Here is a 19,673-nt window from a genome sequence, read left to right as displayed (position 1 = left end):
AAAGCAAAACAAATATGCCTTGTATTTTGTTTTTCATTTTGTATTTAGCACCTTTTCTCATGCTGTATTTCTAACCAATGAATCACTGAGCTGGTGAGTAGCTTTTTAGACCTCCATCCTCCTACCACCAACCTGTTTATGATTTATAGTATGTTTGACTAATCTTCAATATGAAATCAAACCAATAAGGAAATAAGCCCAAAGTTTAGGATTTGGACCTTTGGACCTGTATAATAAACGTAACCTGGGTTATATTCGGGTGGGGTTGTGTTGGGGTAGGCTTATGCTAAGGTATAGGGTTATATTGGGGTGGGGATATGATGGGGGAGGGGTTATATAAGTTATGATAAGTGGCAGTTAATAATGAGATAATGATGTCTGAGTGAACATGGAGCTAAAGGCTGAAGGTCTCATCATTTATGTTTCGGTTCACATTTTGTTTCTTTTTATAATCACATCTTTTGCACGTGTGCTGCTCTTGTGATATTCTTGTGTTTTCCTAGTTATAGATTTTCACTTGAAGTTCATGTTAAACACTGATTATGAGAATAATTTATCATGTGAATTTGATCGTTTTCCTACTATAACAGCTCAATATCATGATGATTTTTGACTTCATTTTACCCGAGTGTTTTTCTGTTCAACAGGCAGTAATGCAACAGTCTGAAGATTTTCTCTGACCAAACAAATCTATAAATGTCCAGAACAATCCTCCCTTAGCATGAAAAACATGAGTAATAAAAAATTTTCCCTTTGAAACCATCTGTCCACAGAACTTCCCTCCACTCATTCACTGCCTTGTGTGTTTTTGCCTTTTACTGAGAAACCAATAGACACCATAAACCCCATAAACGCTCAGATGAGCTGCCATGTAGGCAACAAAATCTGTTCAAATCAAACAAAAAAGCACATATTTTTGTGAATTAAAAAATAAAAATAACCCAACGGTTTTATTTCATGTCGATACATTCTTGGACAACACCACAGTAAAGTTGCATGAGTGGCCAAACGGAAATGTCTCCCACAATATTAGCACATAAGCAGCAAGGGCAACATGAATATACTTAGTACAAACAGTATAAAACATACATGCTTTTTATTTCATTTGAAATCTTTTTTTTTCTTTTTTAAATATATATATTCATATTCATTTTTTTTTTTTTTTCCACAATTTCTCCATATGTTGCGGGGCAGTTAGAAATTCCCAAACAAATTAAAGCCATATTCTGCCTTGAGTTTGGAGGAAGTCAGAGAAAAAAAGAATGAAGGGAATTTAATAAAATTTAAAAAAAAAAGCTAAATGAAAGCAAAAGAACAATTTTCTTTAGAGCAGGCCAACGTGAATTGCCTTCCTGTGGTGAAATATTCAGTTTACTTCAACATCAAACATATCAGGCATGCATTGACATGACAACTGCTACGTGAACACCTTTCGGAAAAAAACAAACAAAAAACACTGTCAGTCCGTTGAAATTTTCGATAGCGTACGATTCGATGCGACATTTATCCTCTCCGAGTCACTGGAAAAAAAAAACACAGTCGACGGTCTACAAACCCTCACGACGTACCATATATCAATGTGAATCAAACAGAGAGAGAAACAAAGGGTTTGAGGACCTCACACACAGTAAATTGAGTGGAAGGGGGGAATCTCCTAGAGAAGAATATGGCTTTAATATAATGTGCATCCAAGAGGCAAGGAAAAAGAAGAAAATTGCAAAAGAACAACAACCAAAAGATTTAACATCAAAGGTCAGAGGAATGCTAGAGGACTACACAACCTGGCACGGTGGAAGTTTGCAAAAGTTGCAGTTTGGAAGTTCATTGGAAAACCATAAGGCTTTGCCATCCTTCACCATGCTCTCATCCTTGACAGTGCTTATTACAGATATTATTACAACAGAATGCCTTCAGGAGGGTTGTTCATGTTGTTTAGGACAAGAGCTCAGAGCTGCCTTGTAGAGTACAGATTAGCTGAGAGCTGAAATTTGTGCCATTACTTACTCAGATACATCATTCTTGGTCCAATCAATAGGGCTCCTATCAAAATAAATAAATGTCCTTTTTTATGTGTATAGGGGGCAGGGAATCAGCATCCTGATTCAGGTTCTCCTTTCTTTTTTCTCTTGCTCACATCCTACAAAATGTAAAAATCATCCTCAGCATTATCCAGTGGTATGGGTACAGTACAGTGGAGCTCAGACGTGAGTACACTGTACGCCAAAGAAACACAAAATCCCTTCCTCCTGACAATCTGGGTTCTATGTTTTTTTGCCCCCAAAAAAGGCAAAAGACCGTGTCTTCTCGCTGATTGCTTCCCTCTGGTGATGAGGTCCTTTAGATCACAAGGTCATTGTAGCTCACGTATTTTTTCTTCGCAGCAGGACCTGGAAAATGCAGAGAGATTAAAAAAAAAGTGAGTTTTCATTCTTTTTTTGTGTGTGTTCTATCAATTTTTTTCCCTGGAGAACTTTTACAAGCTCTTTCATGATGTCAAGCAGTAAAGGACAACAGTCTCACAAGTTCGTACCAATTAATAAGAAACTGTACAGGTTTGAAGTTGGGGTTTAAAAGGGTTATGGATAAAATTTGAAATGAAGGCAAAAAAAATATCCTTTTAAAGCATTTTGAAAAATTTAGAAGTGCTCAATATAAGAGTAATGAGGATGACGATGATGAAGATGATTAACACGATATAGCAAGTCTCCTTTCACTGTAGCCACAGCTGCACCACCCACATCATCTCTAGCAGAAACATCAATATTAACCTCTTAAAATGAACCCGGGGTTTCTGTGCAAGACCGGCAAAGATAAAAAGAAGGCAAAGATAATCCATAAAAGCATTTTTAAGATTTTTAATAAAATAATGATGATAATGAGAATGATGATTATAATAACAATGGTGGACAGTAACAAGATTAATGTAATTCGTTACTGTATTAAATTAGCTCTTTCATATATCTGTACTAAAGCATTTCCATTTGGGAAATCTTTATCTTTTACTCAATTACATTTTGCGGAATCAGGCGTTCCATTTTTTTTTATTAATGAGGATAAAATCCTAACTGGTCAAACCACCAATCAGTGTAGAGCACGCGCTCTGTTTTGAACTCGTTTCGAGCGCCGATTGGTGGCATCTACTTATCACCAACATTCAGTTCAGCATCAGTTCAACAGCAAGCAGAACATTTAGAGGAAAATAAATGATGGAAGAAGCTCCTGACTCGAACTTTCCACAACACTTGTGGCCTTATGTATAGCGTATAGCTGAATGTATAGTGTTATTTATGTCTGTAGTTTGAGAGTCACTAACAGATGGAACCAATTTCCTTGTGTGTGTCAACACACTTGGCCAATAAACCTGACTCTGTTTTGATTATTTGCACAATTTTTTAATAGTTGAAAAGGTTTTTGGCTCATGATCATTTTAATAAAGATCAATCAGTGTTTGATGCATTAATATCATTGTATAAATAGATTGGTGTGTAACATTTGAGTCTTTTCACATAAACTAAGTTGATTAAATAAAATAATAGGAACATTATATCCTTACTAAATTATAGTATTTTGCATAAAGTTGAAAGTGAGCCCTTTTACTTTTACTAGACTAACATTTTAACGAGTGTATCTCTACTTTAACTCAAGTACATTGACTTCATCCACCACTAAATAATAGTAATAATAAAGTTTTAATTAAAAATACATTTATATTTATGGCATCTGGCAGATGCCTTTATTTATAGTGACTTACAATTATATAAATTTTATTTCTATAACTGAGCAGTGGAGGGTTAAGTGCCTTGCACAAGGGTCCAGCAGTGGTGGATTTGTGTGTTTTAATATAGCGACCTTCCTATCAGATGTCCAACTTTTACACAATAACTTTCTTTCGGCTTCTCCCGTTAGGGGTCGCCACAGCGGACCATCCGCATGTTTGATTTGGCACATGTTTTTTACGCTGGATGCCCTTCCTAACGCAACCCTCCCCATTTATTCGGGCTTGGGACCGGCACCGGCACTTGTGCAACCCTAATGGCTGGGGTTGGTTTCCTGACCGGGGATCGAACCCGGGCCGCAGCAGTGAGAGCGCCGCATCCTAACCACTAGACCACCAGGGAACTTTTACACAATAATAATCATTCAAATCCATCATGATCATCATCATCATCATCATCATCATCATCATCATCATCACTACCACTATCTTTACAAGGATTTTAATACAAATGAATAAGCATATTCATATTTATTAAATTTGCAAGATGAGAATGTATGAATTTATGTGATTTTATGTTCATATTAGCAAGATGACATGCAAGCCCTGTGTTATTAATGCTTTACACGAACCTTATGTCAGAAGACTTACTAAACCGTGCCACAAACACCTAACAGCATGTACTCAATAATACATCAGTGCCATGTTTCCGTAACCAGTACTTTGGTGTTTGATGGTGTGACAGTTTTAGGCCACATACTGCATAATGTTCTAACGTAAAAACTATCCCAAATGGCATTTTCATCCCAGTACATTATACCGGTATCAACTGTCATTACAGGTGTACCGTGATGCGGTCAAAGCTGTGGAAATAGCATGTATTGATTGTGTGATGCATTGCATACCCTTTTAAACTATCTCCTTTTATATGAGATGATGTATTTCAAGTCATAACAGAATGTGACATAAGCTGTCATGCAAATCGAACAATAGAACAGCTGTTGCACTACTGAATTGCAAGTCAAAATAGCATGCCATGACAGATTGTCAGCAGGGAGCTCATTAGGGACACCTATGCACCTGAACGTTCAAGTAATTATCGGCATTCTTGTGAAAGCTTTGAAGCCGTGTTGGAGATTTATTCATATCAAGCATTATAATGTGGGAAACGTTGCTTTAATGTGGCAAGCAGAATGTGGAAAATGTTGGTTGTTGGTTTGGGTACTACGGTTGATGTAACTGCTGATCTCTTGTCATTTTACAAACAACATTACACAGAATGGTGCGACGTACAAAACCCATCCAGCAAGTGACAGTTTTGCAGATGATGAAAAGGTGGTGCTAACAAATAATCATTCCTTAAACCAGAGTAGAAAAGCATCTCAATGCAAACCCCTTAAAAAAGGCTTAGCCTGCAGTGGGTGCAAATATTCAAAGTGTCCAAATAGTCCATTGCATTACGTTTATTTATTCTTGATTTTGATTGGTCGACAGATGTTCTAAAGCGTGCAGTTGATGTACAGGTAATGTACAGTTCTAGGCAGGTCTGACTGCATTACGGGTCCATATCACTTCAGAAACTTAACCGAAAAAGGAAAAGTTTGCCTACCGTCCACCACAGCAAACAGATTTAACAACAAATACAATGAAAGCAGTGGTGGACCAAGCAATTCACACCTAGGCCTTCAGTGGTGTCCTACCTGAGTCATCCCCCATTTCAATACTACCACCATTATGACGCCCAGCCATAGAACCCATCAATATTATAGAAAAACGCAGTATAACAGTACTGTGCACTGTAGCCACAGTTGCACCACCCACAAACATCATCTTTAGTAAAAGCATCAATATCAACCTCATAAAATCCGGGTTTTCCATTAATTTTTGTGCATTTTTTTTCTAGTGCATTATGTTTTTTCTGTGGATTTGAAATTAAGGCAAATTGTGTGTTTTTGTGCAAATTCTTCAGGAAACAAAAACACAAAAATATAAACGGTTCATGAAAAAGCTTAACAACTGTTTTGATCTGTTTTGGCCGACCTTTCCTCATGATGTCCAGCTTTTCTTAAAAAGTCTATCGCTATGAAACGCTATGAAATCAGGAGAATGGACTATTGGAAATATTGAAATACATATTCAAGGACAAAAACATAGTAAATTAACAATAAAATGTTAAAAAGTCGGTGACTGATAGTGATTAGCAGAGAAGGCCTTGCAGGCCCTGATGGCCCACTAGTGAAAGAAAGATAATTTTGATATATTTTTTTTAAATTGTGTTACAGAAGACAATAAATAGATAAATGAATAAAGAAAGAAAGAAAGAAAGAAAGAAAGAAAGAAAGAAAGAAAGAAAGAAAGAAAGAAAGAAAGAAAGAAATATTGATTTGTTGATTGATGCTTTTTCAATGGTTGTAAACAATAGAAAAATAGGACAAAATTTCATGAATGAAAAAATAACTAAACAGGCAGATATAAACTGTAGACAGACAAACTAGCTAGCTAGCCAGACAGGCAGACAGACAAGACAGGCAGGCAGGCAGGCAGACAGACAGACAGACAGACAGACAGACAGACAGACAGACAGACAGACAGACAGACAGACAGATAGATAGATAGATAGATAGATAGATAGATAGATAGATAGATAGATAGATAGATAGTCACATTAATGTTCCTTGTGTCTGTTACTATTACTAAATGAACAGTAATTATAAACCCTGGAATTAACAACTGAAGCTTGAGATCACAAATGAGCATTTTATGGACCAAACCAGAAATGTCCATACAACTAATAACTATGGAAAAGAGAGAGAAAAAACTGACTCTGTTGAATTGTTAGAACGATAACTACACCACATCGTTTGTGTGTTTTTTTTCAAACCCATAGTCAATTCTTCCTTGCAAAGCCAAATAACCTTTTAGTCTAGATATTTAAAGCAGTCTGAATTGTTTACTAGGTCAGTCTGAATCAAGTTAAACGAATGCAAAATGGAATCTCACTAAACATATAAATAAACAAACAAATAAATTAATTAAATTACTACATTTAACAGTCTATTTTATTTAGTTATGTATTTGGGTTTGTTTATTTATTTATTTATTTACATATTTATTTAATTAGCATGCATGTGTATTCAAGGTAGTCTCATTGTCACGGATTAATTCTGATTTTTTGTGTTTTTTTTGTAACTCTTTTTTTTTTTTTTTTATCTTTTGAAAGTCAACAAGCCTTTCAAACGAAAGGTCAATCACTGACGAGATCGTAGTGACCTTTATTTTTCGTTGCATATTTCAGATGAATGTCTTATTTTCTAAAAAACACGCTTTAGAGAGATGTGTCCTTGATGAAGGCTTGGTTTAATGAGGCATTGTGGTTATTTAATACATAAAACATGATGATCAGTGTAAGATTCAGGTCAGCTAAAGACAACTTAACCTTCCTGTGATTGGGGAAAAATTAGTGTGTACATAATATTTCAGTACGTAAAACTGAGTCTTCAGCATGAAAAGATTTTGTGTTTTATTATTACCGGTATAGTAATTGACTATTAAACACACAATATGTTATACATATACTAAAGCCTTGTTCAAACCTTTAAAAGTGAATTTTGTGTCGACATTTTTTTTTTGTCACAATGTCGATCTCATAGTACTCAATGGCATTTAAAAAATAGGCAGAGTGGAAAAGAAAGACTGACCCCTGCTTAAGATCTCATTTTGCTGGACAGCAGCGATGCCCGACACACACCTCGGCAGCAATCACTGTTTCGCTGTGAACCTAATGAATGTTCACGAGAGGGAAAAGGAAAGCCATTATCTCTTGCTTGACCTAAAGTGGGACATCCGTAAAGCAAGAGGCACTATAAATTTCTTAATGCCTCTCATCTCTTCCCGTCCATCCCCATAAGGGAGATAGGAAAAGTTCTTGCTAACTACAGGCAGCTGTGGCTAGATGAGAACACTCCCACTGGTCAAAGTTTTAATCAGTTCTTGAGAACTGCACTTATAGAGGAAAAAAATCTGTCGTGAATGACCTGCAAAATATCTTTAGAATTAACACAGGACTGTTCATTTTTTAATGAACAAATACATTTTTTAATAGTTTCCTATATTTCCCATAATGCCATTTAATACATGCTGGAATTAACCCTCACTTTATTTTTACTGTAAGAGAGCAATGCAGCAGTGCATACATCTTTTAGCTCTTACACCTCCGCATCTGTACACACTTAGCTATCTACCTGTTTTTTAATACAGGAAATACATGAAAAAATATTTTAAAAAATACAACATACGAACAAAACGTATTGGGACACCTTAGTTTTCTAGGAATTTGTGGGGGTTTTTTCCTGAAAATTTCTAGTAAAAATTTGCACAATTTGATCGGACGTCTTTGGATGTAGTAACATTAAATTTCCCCTTCAATTGAACTAGAAGACCCAAGATGGAGACCTGTTCTAGCATAACAATGCCCCTGTTAACAAAATGAGCTCCATGAAGATATGGTTTACCTGAGTGAAATCTTGAGCTCAAGCCTACTGAACAGCTTTAGGATGAAACTGAACACTGAATACATCCCAGGGCTCATTACATTCAAATTCCTTGACTTTACCAAAACTCCTGAGGCTGAATGATCTCAAAACTCCACAAGAACATTCCAAAATCTACCCAGAAGAGTGGAGGTAATTATAACAATAAATGGGCACCACATTTGGAATGGTATCCAAATACTGTTTCTTTAAACAGTATTTTATTATCAATTTATGTTTGAATGCATGTCATCTTTGGTATGTCCATTTTAAGACCCCAATAAAGATTAGGACCTAAAAATGTTTTCATTTGTTTTTTAATCTTTTTTATTTCAGAATAGCCCTTTCTTTTTAAATAATAACCATTGTGGCCCTTATAGCAAATCCTTTGTTGAATTCAAACAGATAGCGTCTATGCATATTGCCTTACTTTGTTTGCATTCTATGGTTCCTGGGTAGAAAGTGTTATTTTTTATGTGCTTATACCACAAATGTGTAGAAAATAGCTATTGTTCTCCTCTTTGCTTTTGTGACTATGACATGTTTTAAAATGTACTTTTCTTTCAATGAGGAAAAAAACAAACATTGACTTTGTCCCTTTTCACACAAAGTGAGAAATACAAATAGAGGTTTTAAAATATGCTATTTTCTCTAACCATAAAGAGGATTTCAGCAATGTCAAGGCACCTTGATGAATGATAAGTTTAAGTAAATAAAGAGAGGATGTTTATAGATAGATTTAAAAAAATGGCTTGATTAGTGACAAAAAGGGTTCTTAAACAAAAAAAATCAAGTGAGAGAAAAATGTGTTGTTTTAAAGCAGAAATTTTTGGTCGAGCAGAAATGTTGACAGAAAATGCTGGTGTGGGGAAAAAAAACACTTAAAATGACCTTGCTGTTACTGTTAGGCCTAAACTAATCAATGATGATTTAATATCAATTGTTTAAAAGGCAAGAACATCACCATTCAGTCTCAGTAGTGAATGAATAGCTCAGTGTATAGTCCAATAGTATCCAGACATTTCATAAACAAGGAATGTCATGTAACTGAACTGTGTTCTTTTTAGAAACCTACAAACTTTAGAAAACTAAGAGCCCTTAACAACCACCCCAGCAAAAAAAAAACAAAAAAAAAACTTTGAGGGTCCACCCCTTCGTAAAACAACTAACAAAAATGCAAATCTGATATTCCCACTTTCTATAACCCTTAAGCATCAAGTTGGCAATCATCAGTGTTAATGGTTACTAGGAAGAAATACTCTGATCCCAAATTTAGCCAGGTGGACCAGCGAGCAGATAAAAGAATTATTTTTTTATCCAAACAGCACTCAAATGAAACTGTCAGGCAGAAACAAAACAATCGTAGAAGAGGCGATGGGTCAGGCAAGCGTCAAAACAAGAAGGAGAAACAGAAACTGGCAAACTTTAAAACATGGATGAAAAAGAGCTTGTTACTTGATGGTAAAAGTAGAAGAGATACTTTGATATAAAAAATGGAAACATAAATGTATATACAGGTAATGCACGACAAAAATATTGTAAGTTGAGACATGGCCTAGCCTACCCAGGAGTCTTAAAGAATGGTGATCATTATGGGACTACCTACACTGCAGTTTGTTAATAATTCAACAAATAACAGTATATAATTTGGTAAAACAGAGCAATTTAAAGTGCTGTATTGTACAATTTAAACAATATTATATATATATATATATATATATATATATATATATATATATAACATGTATGTGGCAGCAAGCACATGCATAAGCGTTGGTTCACAGTGAACATCTATATACACATTTACATTTCTGGCATTTGGCAGACGCCCTATTTAGACATACAGTGATCTCATGTATACATCTAAGCAGTTGAGGGCTTGCTCAAGGGCCCAGCAGTGGCAATTTAGTGGTGGTGGGATTTGAACTCATGACCTTCTTAAAGGAAGTCAAACATCTTAACTACCACTTTCCTCTACTCAATGAATGTGAATGAACAGAATAACAAGACACAGATGGAGATATAACACAAATCAAAACAAAATCACAAGATAACAGGGAAGAGGATGCGGAAGTCCACTGCGCTGCACCCCAGTTAATTTTCCCTGAACTCGCATGCGATGCTTGGGGTGAGGAGGGATAATCTCGAACAAATCGTCCATGTACTGTAGTCATCATATGAAATGGAGCCATGCAGTACATCTCAAAACAAAATCCAACTTCATTAAGTATCGAACTAAATCCAAACATACTGATATATAACAGGAACAATGAGCGTTTCTTAAAGGAAACACTTCCACCTGTTTGTCACATTGGGCACGTCATCCATGTCAGAGTGTGTAATGAATCTTGCATGGTAAATGGCCTTAAATTTGCATGTGCCAGGCGGATTGATGAGAACGATCAGAATAATTACACCATGCACTGACGGTGCCATCACTTGTACTTTTTTATCATTTACAACCCATTCACTTAAGTGTCAAAGCATTCCAGGGTTCAGCATATTTGCATACATACATATCCATAAATATCATTTGGACACTGGAGGCTAAGTTGCTGTAAGATACAAAAGGAAAAGAGATAAATGGAGGAACATAGTAGCATTTATTGAGCTAATAGTGTTGTGAGAGCTGAGGATTGGGAGACTAGTGAGCCTCTGAGCATGTGCTAAATTACATGGCTACTTGTTGCCATGTGGACAACTGACCATCATATCTATCTGTGATTCTTCCACAATCTGTTGCTACAAATTTGGAAGCACAGGGGTGTATAAAATGTCTTCTATGACATAGCATTAAACATTTTCTTCACTGGAAATAATGGGTCCAAATAGGCATGATGGTTAACGCATAGTTGACCCTATATTGTATAACCAATGAATGTCAGGATTATGCAAAAGATACATAGACTACACTTCCCATCAGCCCCTAGACCAAGTGACGTGGCTCTTTTTGCAACCGATTTATGTTTCTCATAATAAGCACTTGTATGTATCCCATTCACTGCACAATGTCTTTAGTTTGTCCATCCAAGACTGTTCTCAGTTCAGTTGTTCTAGTTTTCTTGTGTATGAATTGTATAAGTCTATATAGGGGTGCAGAGTATGAGGGGCACAAAATATGCCAGGCATATGGATTTTCAGAAACCTAGAAAGACCCATATCAGTTTGGATTTTGTATTTATTTTGTAATTAATTTTCTTTTTTTTTTTTTATCTTACAAAAAACATTTATGTTGTTGTAAAGTAAAAATAAATAAATAAAAATAATAATTCCTTTCTTTCTTTCGGCTTCTCCCATTAGGGGGCGCCACAGCGGATCCTCCGCATGTTTGATTTGGCACATGTTTTTACGCTGGATGCCCTTCCTAACGCAACCCTCCTCAATTTATCCGGGCTTGGGACCGGCACTGAAAGTGGCTGGGGTTGGTTCCCTGACCGGCGATCGAGCCCGGGCCGCAGCGGTGAGAGCGCCGCATCCTAACCACTAGACCACCAGGGAATAATAATAATAATAATAATAATAATAATAATAATAATAATAATAATAAATATGCAAACCCCACCATAAAAACTGTCCACAGTGCTGTGTGCTTCATGTTATCATACAAAAGCATGATCCTATGTGTAATTGTCAGACACAAAACTACAGACACACTCCAATCCCCAAGATGGTCCATCAGGGAAAAAGAAAATCCTGACCTACAATGGGGACTAAGGTTTGGGCTTTGCCTTGACCTGCCTGTGACCAGATTTCTCCCAGGACTTATTTCCATTGGAAAAAAAAGTCCCTGAAGTCCCTTTCACACCAACATACTGTACCATACACATAGACAGGTTTGTTGTTGAGTAAGAAAACAGAAATCTCCCAAGATTTTACACATTTACCAGAAAACCACCAACAGATTCCCAGTCCTCTGGGCAGAATGTAAACCGTGATTAAAAGTTATATATATATTTTTTAACATCTGCTTGAAGGCACTGCAAGATTTGGGGTGAAACTTTCTGAAGGCATGATGTATTATGGGGAAAGTCCTATTAGCACTTCATTCACATCCTTTCCTCCAGCTTTAAAAAATGGAGCAAGGTCATGATGAAAAAAAAAAAAATTTGGTCTTACCTTATAAATTATGAGAATTAGCCTGTTGAGGGGGGAAAAATGGATTTGGTGAGCTGACTTCCTGAGGCCACAGGAAAGCAGGACAAGTGACTTTATATTGCCTAACTAGCTAATCTGTTTTAAAATTGTATTTTAATTTCAGGCAAGCCTTGTAAGAGAGGCTTCATTGCCTTCAGTATACGTGTTATATTGGTATAATTTGATAAAGCAAACAAATGCATTGGGGTTAAAGCAAGCCATTTTTCCTTGATACAGCCAAATCAAGAAAATGAACGATAATCACTGGGTGTCCAATATCTCTTGTGTCTAAGGTGTCTAGACTTCAAAATAGCAGTGTAATTTATCTTCATAAGATTATACTGAGATAATTACAGGGTCTACCTCTCTTCAAAACGATTCATGCTTACATTACATTCAGCTTTCAAGGGGAAAAAAAAAAATGAACTATGATATAATTATTACTAATATTGCAAATGGGTATAATATAGAATAGAAGCTTGCCAGAAACTAATTATCAATTTCATTTCAGTAATGGTAACTAGTGCCTTTGTAACTTTCATTCATTATAAGCGATGCGCACATGCTTAGGTGTAGGTTAAAGTCATGCTTAAAATCATGCAATCACACATTTTTTGTATGTACGTTGAGCATTCCACTTTTGTGAGTGCAGCCATGTTTAAAATTTGACTGATAGCTGGGTAAATGATTATTACAGTACACACATATAGACACATAGGTAATCTTCTCTCAGCATTTAATTTCTTCCTCTTCAGATGTTGATATTTTATGTTGTAAGTCAATGCAATATTATGTACTCATAAAACATTATACAGAAGCTAATATTTTATCATGTATAATTATATCACTCATATAAAGTAGTTTCATAAATAGGTAAATGGTAAGTTAGTGGTTAATATGTTAAACTTCTGACTGGAAGACCATGAGTACAAATTCTAGCAAGCTGCCTTTGCTGGGCCCTCGAGGAAGACCTTTAACCCCAAACTACTCGGTTGTATAAATTATATTTGTTAATCGCTCTAAATAAGGGCACCTACCAAAATGCCATTTATAAAAATGTACATAAATAGTTATAATTGTATTGAGTTTCAAAAATTGAAGGCTCCTTTAGCATTCTGCAGTAGATGATTTTTTGATGAGCTTCATTCAGATGTAAGAATTTCATGTAAAAACTCACTAAAAAAGAATCTTTTGTTAAATATATTTGGTTGCAATTATGAGTATTTCACTGTATGTTCTGATGAGGCCTCCAATCTCAATTTATAAGCAAAAATATCTGCAACAGATCAAATCAAAATCAGGCTCTAGATTAAACCTATTAAATCTTTTTTCATCTTTCAGCATGTTGCATCAAATCAATGCATGAATACTTGATATAATCATGTAAAGACAATAACTGATACTAACTTGATTTTTCAAAGGACTTAAAGCTTCCAGCATGTGAGTTTTCCTGTTGATAATGACTATCATAAATGACTATTTTCATAAGTAAAGTATCTTAACTAACCTTGGAATAATTAAAACCACCCTTAAATATGCACACATAGCAAATACTGAATAGCGTGCCTGGGTATGCATGAGACACGGTTGACTTAAATTCTTTGTATTGATTCATGAAAAACAAGACACAAAAGACGTAATTTGGGGGAAAATAAAAGTAAATGGAGAATTGGTTTAAGTCTAGACTAATTATTTAAATAGGAGCACTTGTTTAGCACCAGGTCTGATGCTTTGTTCCTGCACTGGAGAGAAACAGGAGCTGGAGCTTGCTACCTATGAGGCAATCCTGTAAATTGAATACCCATATCTACTTCTAAAAAACACTTAATAAAAAGGGTTTCTTTTAACAATTAATATTATTAAATAGACAGATCAAATAAAATAAAAATCCACAAACAGGAGGTCCAGCACAAGTTGGATTTGATATGTAAAGAAGTGTAAGAAACAATGCCATGCATGAGTACCAATGAGCACGCTTGCTTATGGAACATCTATTTCATTTTATTACTTCCAAGACTAGATAGAAATATCCATTTTTTTATTAACACCTACACACGTATGGCTGAAAGTCATCATCTGCTCAGAACCACACCAAATAGTGTGACTTACACGTACACCCGACTGACTAGGATTACTCATATCTTCCCTCCTACTGCGACTTGGTAAAAATAACAAAGGCTTAACTTTTTCACCATTAGCAAATGTGCGTCATCGGAGAGGAAATAAATGGCAGAGCCGTGATGAAGGTGTGCGAATAAAAAAACAAACAAACGGAAAACAAAAAAAACGTTGCATTACTTACTGTTAGGGTCGACGTTTTCGCACAGCTCGGTCTTGGCCTCGCCATTTGGTCGGTCACTGGGTTTGTGCGAGAGGCGCGATGACATGGTGGCCGCCGTCACTACCGCTTTGAAGCTACGCTTGCGTTTCTGGACGTTTAGTTCTGGGTGGAAGATGATCACGTAGACCTTGGGCATGTAGAGCATACCCAGAGCCACAGAGGCGCTCAGGTTCATGGAGATGGTCAGCGTGGTGGTCTGGATGTACAGCTGTGGAACAACGTGGGGAGAGAAAAACAGAATCTTTAGAATTTATTCATAATGTAATATACTACTTTCCTTCGGCTTCTCCCGTTAGGGGTCGCCACAGCGGACCATCCACATGTTTGATTTCGCTGGATGCCCTTCCTAACGCAACCCTCCCCATTTATCCGGGCTTGGGACCGGCACTAAGGCTTGTGCAACCCTAATGGCTGGGGTTGGTTCCCTGACCGGGGATCAAACCCGGGCCACAGCGGTGAGAGCAACAAATTTGGTTTTGATACTAGAAATTTTATTGTTGTAAAAATTGCTTTAAAACTTTTCCTCTACAGGTAGTTAATTACAGCCAATTTTATTCAAAATTCCACATCTATAGTACCGTCATTTTTTAATTTGTATTAGGTTAGACAATTTTTTTCAGAGAAGCAGCACTAATTGCCTTCTTTACTTTCAAGAGAATGTGGTGTGGATACTTTATCTATAAATAATCATATCAGATGTACAAATATACTATTCATTCATTTTATACAAAAGCTTCCAAAAATTATGTTTCTGTGGGCGACTCGTCAGATGTACAGATTGTGGACACCAATTCACATTTGAACAGGTGATGAATTGAACTGTTATATTTGCAGCACTCTTTCATTCATCCTTAAAACCTGCCTTGTCAATGTCAGAGTGGTTTGTTGGTTGTAAATTTGGGGAGGAAATAAATCTAGGAAATTATGTTTTTAAGTGTCATGGGCAGGTCAAGGCCGTGTCCAAACTAATAAATTTTAGTTTAAAAATGCATATTTTCCTTTTTTGCTTTTTGCTTTGGACTTTGGTTTTGAAAAAAGTCACTTTTGCGTCACAGGCCTTCGAAAACTATGACCTTTCTTTTGTCATGTGACGTGCCTTCCCTCGACTTTGCCGCAAGGTTTAAAGAGCCGGAAAGTAAACAAATGCCAGGTGAAAATGATGCAGGTTTGTCTTACGGTTTGCTCATGTGCAGTACAAGAGTTTTCAGATGTTTTAGTGTGAATGAGCAACTTTCGAGTAACGATTGAAAAACGAGTGTGAATGCGTAGTGTTTTTTAGACAAAAACATAGTTTTCAAATTTATCCGGATTAGTGCACTTCATAGCCCAATTTTCATTGACGAAAGTACTACATGCATGCAGCTCTAGAAAAAAACCCACATATACAATCGAAGAAACAAAACAAAATACATGTTTGGCTTTAAACATGCCTTTAGGTTTAAATGAAAATAAAGACACATATATGAATATTTGGATCACAAAAAATATGCACAAACGTGGGATTTCATTACACTATACTCCAACTTAATCTCTCGAAATATTTACAAAAAAAAAAACCCTTTAAAACACCTTTATTGTTTCATGCACATGTACTATTCATGTATTTATTGCATAGTTCATGACTAATGCTGTGCCTTACATGGCAAACAGCTTTTCATCCTTTCTTAAAATGAACCATTCTATGTACTCCTGCTATGAAGAATAGATCTCACTGAGGTTTCTTGGTATGTGGCTTAGCCTTTTTTTTTTATAAAACTCAAGCAGATGTTCAGGAACACTTGATTAAACCACAATAATCAACTTTATTATTCTGAGCTACACGTATACCATGTTAAAGGATCAAGGTAACGGATGGCCTTTTCAGTGCTGGAAAGCAAATCTAAAAGTATACTGCTATTAATTTATCTTTTATATTCTATTATTTCAGGAGCTGTGTGTTTAACCACTACTTTTCGGTTCAGTTAAAGATACTAAATAGTCAAGTATCTTTGTGTCACACCCCATTAGCATGTCAGAATCGCAGGTTTTAAATAGCATTGTAAAAGAAATGTAGCATATCACATAGTTCAACCCTGTTTAATTAAAAGGGGAAACTGTGAACATTTACATAAGTGACATTTTAATCAATCCATGTGCAAATTACATTGTGTTAATTTGTGGCTTTTTGAGATTTCACATATTGTACTACTATAGTCTGTAAGAATTGCAGCAATAATCAGATTTCATAGATTTTATCAGAAAGCTGAACAGAAATGCATTTTACTTGGTATAAAAGAAAATTAAAAGGTTGTTCTTTTATGGTGTCTTTTATGGGTATAATGCAATGACGCTATATGTTTAGTTCAGTTTAATGACACTATCAAATATCCATTTTTTTATTACTTTTAAAATGTTTTTTATTACTTTAGTGTGGCTAAACTTAACCATCTGTTCCTGTAAGCCAACCCTCCGACTGATGCCATGTGCTGGTAAAATAAACCAGTTTTAATTAAATTTTCTGTGATAAGAATCAGTCATTGTGAGTTTAAAACATAGCCTGCTAGCTTGCAATTATTTTCCCAAACACATATGTTATATTCACTGATCAGGCATGACTTTATGACCACTGATCAGGCATAAAATTAAGACCACCTGCCTAATATTTTGTTGGTCCCACTTTTGCTGTAGAGAATAAATGTCGAGCATTAACAGCATTAACTTCTTTAGCAGTTTGAGCTACAGTTGCTTGTCTGTTTGATCGGACCACACGGGCCACCAACCTTTGCTCCCCACGTGCATCAATGAGCCTCGGCCGTGCATGACCGGTTCACCACTGTTCCTTCCTTGGACCACTTTTATACTCTCCACTGCAGACCAGGAACATCCTACAAGAGCTGCAGTTTTGGAGATGCTCTGACCCAGTCGTCCAGTCATCATAATTTGGCCCTTGTTAAACTCACTTAAATCCTTACGCTCACCCATTTTTTTTGCTAATAACACATCAACTTTAAGGACAAAATGTTCACTTGCTGGCTAATAAATCTCACCCAATAACAGGTGCCATGATGAAGAGATAATCATTGTTATTCACTTTACTGGTCATAATGTAATAATGTCATAACGTTATGCCTGATCGGTGTATCTGGTTTGACATTTGAACATTAGCAGATGAGAAATGATATGTATGAAATTGCTAGGTCTGCACTCAGGAATGTGGTCAAGATATTGGCCTAGATCTATAGAAGGTTGTGCATTAGTTCACATAACAACAACTAACAACTTCATTTGCCAAATTGTCTGACTGTAATTATTTGCTCTTTGTGTCACTCTCCAGGTGTTTAACAACAATAAATTAACATTCCACACCAAAATTAAATGTGGGCCTTATAAGAAATTTAACATCTGCAATACCGAAGGTATGTCCCCTGTCCAGGCCAGTTTCTGGCTCAGTCTATGTACCCTTAGGGTATTCTGAAAATAAGAATCCTGATAGTACAGTGCTTCTGCATATCCAGTATCAGCAATGGGAAAAGTAATGAGCTGGCAAGAGTGTCAGCGCTTGAGTAGATCTTGGATGCCTGAAGGTACAGTAGCAGAGTAAACCAGGTACACTTAGATCATGCGGTAAAGTGAGAATTTCCCATGATACCCACTCACAAATCAGCAATTGATCAGCAGCTCCATCATCTAGGCTACCACCTGAATGGCAATAGAAATTGCACCGCTTAAATAATAAACTCCAGATGTCCACTAAGCTTGAGTTACTGTTGTGTGGACTTAAGCATGTTCTCTAAGGAGCCAAATGGGTTCACATCATGTTCTTCCCTCTCGAAACCAAGCTGGCTGGTGGACCGGTGACCCTAAAGTGCTCTTAGACGTGAATGTTTGTCCCTGGTACCCTGGAATGGGTGTATTCTCTCTTTGGCATAGTATTCCCATAAAAGATTCAGAATCACAGTGACCCTGACCAGGATGAAGTGCTCACCAATGATGAACAAATGAATAAAATTATATTCATAGACAATATAATACAGAAATTGCTAATGAACTGTAAAAAAAGCATGTTTTGACAAGTGCAAGATTGATAGATTTGTTCGTTCAAGAAGATTTTAATTGAGTGCTGTCAATGTCGAAAAATGCAATTTGTCAGCTAGGACAGGAAATTAAGTCTAGTCTTGTGATATAATTAGAACAAAATACAACAGTTTTTGAACATCTTATGGTTCCATTTTATTTTAAAATGAAAGGATTGGAGTTTTGAAGGATATTGCCATTAACATTCTGAGACTTTGCAACTTTTTTTTGGTCAGAAAGCTTTAGATTGTAGTTAAGAGTTTGGAATCTTGCTTAAAAGTATGACAGTGGAAAAACTTGTGATTTGTATTAGGAATTATCTACTAACTTACATCTTTCTTTCAGCTTCTTCCATTAGGGGTCGCCACAGCAGACCATCCGTATTCGTGATCCGCATGTTTGATTTGGCACGTTTTTACGATGGATGCCCTTCCTAACGCAACCCTCCCCATTTATCCGGACTAAGAGTGCACTGGTTTGTGCAGCCCTAATGGCTGGGTTTGTCTACCAACTTAACTTACATGATGATTAGAAAATATTAGAAAAAAGTCATAAAAAGGTTGAAAGCTGTGAGGACTAGACTGCTGGCCAATCAATATGGTGGTATCAAAAGGTATTAAGACTTGCTCTATTTACAAGAAAGTACTTTATTTATCTACATTTACACACTTTCACCTATCAATCCTGCTGGAGGTCTTCTTTTTCAAAGTGTGTCAAGCACCTTCTGCAATTCGCCCTGGATCTCTGCACTGGTGTCAAAATGGCAACCTTTGAGCTGGGTCTTTATACTTCTGGAAGAGGACGATGTCTTGGAGTAGGGCGGGTGTGGAAGTGAAATCAAATGTTTTATTCTCCGACGATCATGATGCACAACTTGGCGAATGGTTTGACATTTTTGATG

At 36.3% G+C, this 19,673-nt stretch overlaps 1 protein-coding gene across 1 annotated transcript; it reads right to left on the bottom strand.

Moving 5' to 3' along the window:
- Window positions 1–856: 856 nt before the first annotated feature.
- Window positions 857–15,303, bottom strand: LOC124401957 (metabotropic glutamate receptor 7-like). Its single transcript, XM_046874512.1, has 3 exons — window positions 15,298–15,303; window positions 14,681–14,927; window positions 857–2,387 (listed from the first exon to the last, which is right to left on the bottom strand). The coding sequence occupies exons 1-3, from the start codon at window positions 15,301–15,303 to the stop codon at window positions 2,338–2,340; spliced, it is 303 nt and encodes a 100-aa protein (XP_046730468.1). The 3' UTR covers window positions 857–2,337.
- Window positions 15,304–19,673: the final 4,370 nt, after the last annotated feature.

Source organism: Silurus meridionalis, chromosome 19 (genome assembly GCF_014805685.1).
Source record: "Silurus meridionalis isolate SWU-2019-XX chromosome 19, ASM1480568v1, whole genome shotgun sequence".
In the NCBI taxonomy this organism is placed as follows: Eukaryota; Metazoa; Chordata; class Actinopteri; order Siluriformes; family Siluridae; genus Silurus; species Silurus meridionalis.
The sequence above is the reverse complement of the archived record's forward strand: the minus strand, read 5'-3'. Positions and strand labels throughout refer to the sequence as shown.